Here is an 8,976-nt window from a genome sequence, read left to right as displayed (position 1 = left end):
ACTAAGCCCTGCATTGTCTGAAGCAGACCTCTTCCACTTGAGAAGTACAGTCACTTTGCTGAGTTTTTCAAAATGGAAACAGTGATATTTACCACAAGAAAATGCACCATGAGAAAGAATTCAGTTTGATCTTGGTAAAATACGTAGAGTACCTCCAAAGGAAAGATATCAATGACACTTGTTATCTTTATTTTCAGCTATATTAGGACATCCAGAGATAAGCCCTTGAGATTACTTTAGCTGAAGGAAGGGAGGAAGGATAGAAGGAAGGAAGGAAAGAAAGAAAAAAGGAATGGAGGAAGGAAGGAAGTAAACAAGGAAGGAAAGAAAAAGAAGGAAGGGAGGGAGGGAGGACAACATTTATTTAGCACAAACTATGCATCAGAAACTGTTAAGCCTTGACAAATATAGAAATGTAAGTTTTTTATTATTAATAAACATGAACAGTGGTCTACTGTAGGCCTTATGACATCCTAACTGATAGGGGAATATGATAACAGCAAAAATAACCCCTGTCTTCAGGGATTTTACAGATTCTGCTGCACATAGCTAAATAAATAAGAAATATATACAAGTAAATAGGGGAGAGGAAGGCCCAATTGGGGGGGGGTCAGAAAAGGGTTCTTATAAACAGGATCCCTGGAGCACAGGGTTGAAGGAGTCTGGGCACCTAAGAGGTGAAGGAAAGGAGAAAGGAGATGGAATTTTGGGTGGCCTTGTAAAGAGCAGTTTCTGTCTGGCAGTGAGGACAAGAAGCCAGATTACAAAGGGTGGAGAAGTAAATGAGAAGTGAGAAAGGTGGCCACTAGTATTTATGGCTTTTTCTAGGAGATTGTGAAAAGGAAGAGAGATATAGGCGGGACAGCTTGGGGTGCTAAAGGCAAGCAAAGGTTGTCTTAAGAATGGAGAACTGGGTATGTTTTAAGACAGCAAAGTAAGTGTCATTAGATAGAGGGAATATTAGAAAGTGTGAGGAGATAATCAATGGGTTAGCCATTGGTTAGCCTCTGGGACAAACTCTCAGAGGTAAGGGAATAGGGATAAATATACAAATAGAGAGGTTAGCATCAGCAAAGAGAAAGGTCTCTAAGAGTGGAAAATGGTGCTGAGGGCATCTGGACTCTGTGATTGGGAAGAAGACCAACCTTGTGACAGAGAGCCTCAATTTTCTTGTGGAGGTAGCATGGTCTAGGAGCTAGAACTCTGGGCTTGCAGTCAAGAACTAGTATGTGTCAAAGGAGACGAACCCACGTCTGCCTGGCTCTGAATCTGGTGTATGCTTTCTCTCTCTAACTAGTTTTCTATAGTATTTCTTATATTATTCACAGCATTACACAACAAATATATCAATAAGTTATAAAACAAAGTGCTAAATGACCTAAGGATCATAGGTGTGTGGAATCCAACCCCTTTAACTTCTGCTCAAGAAACTGAGACTTAGTGAGATTAAGTGACATCTCCACAAGGGGACATTTCCAGCTATAGTGTCTGAGGTTAGATTCAAACTCGGTTCTACCTGATTCTCAAGTCATTAGAAAGTGTTTCCTGACATCAAGCCTAAAATTTCCTCTTTTAAACTTCCACTCATTGTTTCTAGTGCTACCTCCAGGCCCAAGCAGAACCATCCTGATCTCTTTTCTACCTGCCAGGTCGTCAAGTGTTATATTCCTCCCCCCAAATCTTCTCATAAGATCATGGATTTGGAATGAAAGGGGACCTTGGAGGTCATTGAGTACAGTTCCCTTACTTGAGTACAACTGCCTCATTTTACAGATGAGGAAACAGGGAAACAGAGAATCCCACAGTTAGTAAGTGTCTGAGGCTGGATTTTAACCCATATCCTTGTAATGTGTAAATCTAATGTTCTTTTCACTGAGCCATATTGCCTTTCTGGGCTAGTCTCGTTCCTCCCAGTTCTTCATCCTTGGTCCATAAGACATGCCGTCATTGTCATCATGCCCTGAAGTACTTTCTTCTCCCGGCTCAAAATCCCTGTTTCCTTTAAGTGATGTTACTATGGCTTAATTCTGGTGTCTTTCACGAACCTGGCCACTTCCCTAAGGATGCTCTCTAGATTATCAATGGTCCTCCTGAAGCATGGCTCCCAGAACTGAAGACAGAACTCCAGGTGTGGTCTGACTAGGATGAAGGACAGCAGGATGAGGACTTCAGAGTCCAGAGAAATTTGCATTAAGAATTTTTTTAAACCCACATTAACATACTTTTTTTTTTTCTCACAGAGCAAAGCCAAAGAGTTGCCTCTGTCGGCTGTCCGGTTCATGGAAGAATTGGGTGAATGTGCCTTTGGGAAAATATACAAAGGGCATCTCTATCTCCCAGGAATGGACCATGCTCAGCTGGTTGCAATCAAGACCCTGAAAGACTTTAACAATCCGCAGCAATGGGCAGAGTTTCAGCAGGAAGCCTCCCTCATGGCAGAGCTCCACCACCCCAATATCGTCTGCCTTCTCGGGGTGGTCACCCAGGAACAGCCGGTGTGCATGCTGTTTGAGTACATGAACCAGGGGGACCTGCACGAGTTCCTTATTATGAGGTCCCCGCATTCTGATGTGGGTTGCAGCAGCGACGAAGACGGAACCGTCAAATCAAGCCTGGATCACGGCGACTTCCTGCACATCGCGATTCAGATCGCTGCAGGGATGGAGTACCTATCCAGTCACTTCTTCGTACACAAGGACCTCGCTGCTCGAAACATCTTGATCGGTGAGCAGCTCCACGTGAAGATTTCCGACTTGGGGCTTTCCAGGGAGATCTACTCAGCCGACTACTACCGAGTGCAAAGCAAGTCTCTGCTGCCCATCCGCTGGATGCCCCCCGAAGCCATCATGTATGGCAAGTTCTCTTCGGATTCCGACATCTGGTCCTTTGGCGTCGTCTTGTGGGAGATTTTCAGCTTCGGACTCCAGCCCTATTATGGCTTCAGTAACCAGGAAGTGGTGGAGATGGTCAGGAAGCGGCAACTCTTGCCATGCTCGGAAGACTGCCCTCCCAGGATGTACAGCCTGATGACGGAATGCTGGAATGAGATTCCTTCGAGGAGACCGCGCTTCAAGGACATCCATGTCAGACTCCGTTCCTGGGAAGGGATTTCGAGCCATACCAGCTCCACATCTCCCTCCGGGGGCAATGCCACCACCCAGACCACCTCGCTCAGCGCGAGCCCCATCAGCAATCTCAGCAACCCAAGATATCCCAACTACATGTTTCCAGCCCAGGGTATACCTCAGGGGCAGATCGCTGGCTTCATTGGTCCCCCCATACCTCAAAACCAGCGATTCATCCCCATCAATGGGTACCCGATACCTCCTGGATATGCTGCTTTTCCAGCAACTCACTACCAGCCCCAGGGCCCACCCAGAGTCATTCAACACTGTCCGCCTCCTAAGAGCCGCTCACCCAGCAGCGCCAGTGGCTCCACCAGCACTGGTCATGTAACTAGCTTGCCCTCTTCGGGATCCAACCAGGAGGCGAACATCCCCTTGCTATCCCATGTGTCCCTTCCAAATCATCCAAGCGGAATTGGCATAACCGTTTTTGGAAACAAAACTCAGAAACCTTATAAAATAGACTCCAAACAACCATCTTTACTAGGGGACTCAAATATCCATGGACACACTGAATCAATGATTTCTGCAGAACTGTAAAACACAATTTTTTTATAAATATGATATACAGTACAAACTAGAAAGCCGTAGAAAAGATTTATATTCAAATATTTTATTAAAGTAAGATTTTTTTGATTGTTTAGCAGGCATTGCAACAAGTATCTTCTGTGAAGTGTAACTGTGTGCTTAGCAAGATGGGCCATAACAGACGGCCAAAAAAAATCTTTTATTTAGTCAACAAAAATTATTAAGTACCTATTATGTGCTAAATGCTGGGAATACAGAGACAAAAGTGACACAGTCCCTGCCCCAAGGAACTTATATTCTATTCCTATTGTGCCTTGAACATTGTGTCATGTTGGGTAACCTGACATCAGGATTGGTGCACATCACATCAGGTACTCAAAGCTATCATCCAAGGAAGAGTCATTTTCAAAGAAATGTGAGGATGGGATTTCCAACCAAGTCAAAGAGTGCATTGGATATCCAGTGGCTTTAGTACTCCCCAAAATCTATCCAGTAGCTTTTGTGTGACCACCATGTTTATTTTCATGTTTAGAAAGGGTAAGACTTTGGTTCAATTTGAGCATAGTGCATGTTGGCATGGAAGACTGATGTTTACTTTTTTTTTTCTTTTGGTCCAGACCTGTGATTTCATCATTTGGGGAACTCCCATTGTGGAAATTCCCTACACTCTTGCAGTTTGGGCCACTTGGCTGTTCCTCACAGTCTTAGAAAGTTGCCCAGGGAATTGGGAGGCTAAGTAATTCACCCAAGATCACCCAGCTAAAGGCAGGAAAGACTTGAACCCAAGTCTTCTTGACCCCAATACCAGACCACTAGCCACTCCATTCCTCGGCATTTCAAAAAAAGTAAGGGAATTTGAGACCAACAACATTAAAATATAGGATTCAATATGAGCCATGAGAGGTTTTCATTATTTCTCCATGGGTTTTCTCTGTGGTGAGGTGCCCATACTTTTTCTTGGATGTAAATTTCCTTTGCCCAAAGGGCAGGCCTTCTGATGGTTCTCATGACCCCTTATTCAGTCGTGCTGGAGCTAGACACTTTTCTCCATACCTATGCCACTGAAGCCCCTATAATAACTTGAGGCGCAGGTATGTCAGGCATGGGAGCAGAAATAAATGCTGACAGAGGCCTGGTTATTTCATAACACGTGTCCTAATCTAGTAGATGGTTTAAGCTGAAGGGATGATGAAAATGAAAATGACTTCAAGGCATGATCCAAAGGATAATCCCAAGGCTAGAGAGTCTCTAGAGATGCTCCTCTGGATCGACAAGGCCAATGAGTGTTGTATGGTGGCATGGTACCAGCTGAATGCTCCTTCCCCATTTTGTATTTATTACATTTCCAAGAGTTCAGAGAAGCATAACATCAGCAAGATGGTTTACCATCAATGAATCAAAATTCCCAGTTTTTTTGCCCCAGTCTGATCTTGATGATAATGAAATTTCCTGCTAAGTTAATTAAAGTGATGCCTTTTAAATGAGCCGGATATGTCCAATGGGCTTTCCTCAAATCCCAACATTTAAATGACCATGGTTGTTGGAAATTGATTGGAATCCAAAAAATATGATTCCCATATGATAGTTGCATTATCATAGTCTACTCTTCCACTTCCCATGGGCTTATATGGATAGCCAGGATTTTATAGATAACCAATAACTGGGGTATTTAATCTGTTAAATAGAAGCAACATATTATCTAGTATACGCAGATGGAGGTACAGGCTATGGAGTAAATGACCTTTACCAGCCAGACACATTATACTGAGTTTGGAATTTGCATAGGTTTCATGTTTCTATACAGAAGGGATTTTTATATTTGATTTTTGTTTCTCTTGGGAACAGTGCCTCATATTAAAAAAAACATTAAAGAGACTCATAGCATGTGAAGTAGATCTTGCAAACAATATTTAACATGAGAGAATTAGAAACATCTCGATGTTTCCATTTTAAAAATAGTGTTAGGAAGAAGAACAAAGCAAGTATGAATTCAGAAGAATGTCTTGGGGTTTTCCCAAATGCCATCTCTTGAAATGCCCAGAAAATAACGTATGTGAACTGATAAATGGAGTTTATTTGCATTTATTGTGAGGCTACAAGAATTAACATTTGTTGATTTCATGGCATAATTAAGCTCACTCAGAAGTTATGTGTCTTCATTTTTAGGTAGGTTAATTAGAGCAAGATATTTTCTTCCTTTTGTTGCTATGCAACTGTTTACTGATGATGCTTCAAACCACAATTTTATATATGTTCATATGACAATCATTTTTCCAAGAATATTTATTATTTTAGGTAAATACGGAATTTTAGTGAATCTGAGTTTTTCCGGCGATCCCTAAAAGGGAAATTAGCATTCCATGAGCCATTTAGCAATTCTTTGGGAAAACAAAAACATTTTTATAGCAACGAAGTAACGTAAGTTTGAGTTGACTTTTTATAACGAAGTATGGCATTATTTTTCAGCATTTGCATAATTTTTATGCTACATTCAGGTACGAGCCTTCTGGATTTTGAAACCACTTCTAAGAAGATCTAAAGTGCCATGATGGGACATCATGGTATCTCTGTTTTGTGTGAAAAGAGTTTTTTTTTCACAAATAGAAAAATATCATTTGCTCCCTTGACAATGCTTTTTGGTAAGATGCCTTTGTTTTCATATCTTTTTTGCACAAAACAATGTCCACGTTTTGTATTGAAGAAGTGACAATGCAGTTCTGCCTTTTCTATCTCATCTGTTTCTCTTATTTTTTAATGATGTAGATTTTCTTCTAATCTCTCATGGCAATATTTGGATCGATTGCCTTGATCGCGTTTTATTATTTTCACTGCATGCATTTTAATCACTGTATTCCTTGATGTTTGATTTATTAATTATGGGCATTTCAATTAGAAGAGCATGGAAATGTACTAAGAAAGGCTATTTTATATTGAGAATATATGCATTTTGTATTCCACACACCAGAGATGATATTACACACTGATTATTTTATGCTGCTGTTTATTAAAACATTTTTAATATGAAATCTCGGCATTTCCTGAATCTTGCTATAACAGATTTGGGGGGAAATTGAAATAATAAGAGTGACAGTAATTTCTTTGGTGGCTTTCCTTGATATCACCAAAACAATGCGTGCCTGATAAAGAAGAGGGGTTGGGGCAAGAAGTGGGGGTGGGGGACAGCTCATGGATGGCATACAATTTCCACGGGCTTCCTTGAGACAACCTGAGAAAGGTCCCCATACTCAACAGGTAACTAACCCTACCCCCAAATGGTGAACTTATGGGAGGAAGTGAATGAGAGTCACACAAGGTGCAAGCATGGGTGGGTGGAAATATTCCTCATTGGACAGAATGTCCACATTGGTGAGATCAGAGATCCACTGGAATGTAGGAACAGGGATTAGACCCTCCCAGGGGAGGAATCTCCCTATATTAATTCAGGCCAGCACCATCTCTGCCTTGGGGAGTTGTTTCAAGTACTGAAGCAAAGTCACTTGGCCGGGGTCATACAACCAATGTGTGTTTTAGTGATAGGCCTTGAGCCCGGGTCTTCCTGGTTTCGAGGATAGTTCCTAGCTATGGTGCCATGGTGGATTATGGCAACAACAACAAGACTTGCATCTGTCAATGCTAAGATTTTCAAAGCACTTTACAGATAGTATCCCATTTAAACACTATCCCTTGTCACATTTGCTGTTGGCTCATAAGGAAATAACAAAAACAAGTGGCCACTAGTCTATTTGAGAGAAATGATATGAGGATAATGGGCATTTAATGAAACCAACCTTACACAGGTTATGCCATCACATCCATCAGACTGACCTGTAAATCATCTTGCCCAGTGCTACGAGAAAACCCAGTGGTCATATGACAAATGTTTTAAGTTTTCTTATGTCGATGTCCGCTACTTTCTAGATCGCGGGTTTAAAGTTCATTGAAGAGAAATCTGGTGTGTCCTCATATGCATTTCAAGATTTCAGCTTTCCAAACCAAATTTAACATAAAAAATCATTGCTTTGATATGAAATGTAATCATCACAATTGCAGGCATCATCGACCTTGAGAGCTTCAAAGCAAAACATGATATACTCACACATGCACACATATATGTATACATACACATGCGTATGTGTTTATGTCTCTACATATACACACATATGTATCTGTATACACATATGTCTCTATGCATATACATGTATGTACATGTGTGTGTGTGGTTTGTTCTGTCCCAGAATTTGACAGCTATGTGATGCTGTGCAAGTTACACGTCCACCTCAGTTTCCTCATCTATAAAATTGGGTCATTATGTCACCTCCCTCTTAGGGTTTTGTTGTGAAGATCAAATAAGATTAATATATGTAAAGCCTTTACAGACAGTAAGGCTCAATATAAGAGGCATAAATTCAACAAGATACTCAAAAGAGTAATTAGTAATTTTGACACCAAGGACAAGTAGCATGAATGGAACCCTCCAATCAATTTTGTAATCCATGATGTGAACATAACACAAGAAACAATTAAGACAAATTCAGTTAAAGCAAAGGGGAGCAGATTGTTTTCCTTGCTAATTCTATGCTGCTAAATGAGTGCACATGCTGCTCAGTAGCATCCTTGCTGCTAACGGAATACATTTTTGTGAATTCTCTATTTCAATGCCCCGAGAAAACGTCACTCAGCTCATCCTGGTTAAAGCTCTATAGTTACTACTACATGTGAGGAAAGATGAATCTTGTTTCAGAAATCGGATCCTGCTATAGATCTTGAAAGAGGGAAAAAAACCCGCAAATATCATGTAGCCCCTAACCATATATGCTTGGTCCTTCCCTCAATATGTTGATACCCTGAAAGATGCATTACTGTCAAGTAATTGTCACAGTTCAAATGCATGTTCCCATTTTATCAAAAGAGAAATCTCCCAACTGGCGATCAATACAAACTGTCAAGGAAAATGCTCATCACAACAAGAGCTGAGAAATCTTGTCTGTTCCTGCCATTGCTTACAGGACAAGGAAACGCGATGAAGCCTTCAGGGAACGATCTGTCATTTTGAAGCAGGGATCTTGTCATCACCTCTGTTGACTATAGGCTCAGCATAGCCATCACTTCACAGGGCAATAAGAGCTGTGTCAACTTGAGTTTCTCCCTCCCACCTCAAGCCACCATCTCCTCCTCACTCTTGCTCCCAGGCACATAATTTCTACGAACCTAAGAACCATGCTCCGGGCACTGTAACTGACCATAGCAGCTTCCATTCCCTATCTCTCACACACTGCCAGCTTCCAATACACCCTTCCCATGGTGCCTGGAACAGTAGCATTCA

At 41.4% G+C, this 8,976-nt stretch overlaps 1 protein-coding gene across 1 annotated transcript in view; it reads left to right on the top strand.

Moving 5' to 3' along the window:
* Window positions 1–6,676, top strand: part of ROR1 (receptor tyrosine kinase like orphan receptor 1) — a 142,704-nt gene extending 136,028 nt beyond the window's left edge. The window contains exon 9 of the mRNA XM_036754265.1: window positions 2,241–6,676. Within this exon, the coding sequence (XP_036610160.1) occupies window positions 2,241–3,665 (1,425 nt within the window). The 3' untranslated portion in view covers window positions 3,666–6,676. The remainder of the gene's footprint in view (window positions 1–2,240) is intronic.
* Window positions 6,677–8,976: the final 2,300 nt, after the last annotated feature.

The sequence above is a fragment of the Trichosurus vulpecula genome, chromosome 4 (assembly GCF_011100635.1).
Source record: "Trichosurus vulpecula isolate mTriVul1 chromosome 4, mTriVul1.pri, whole genome shotgun sequence".
Lineage (NCBI taxonomy): Eukaryota > Metazoa > Chordata > Mammalia > Diprotodontia > Phalangeridae > Trichosurus > Trichosurus vulpecula.
Note: the sequence above shows the minus strand (reverse complement) of the source record. Positions and strands in the feature narration are given on the sequence as shown.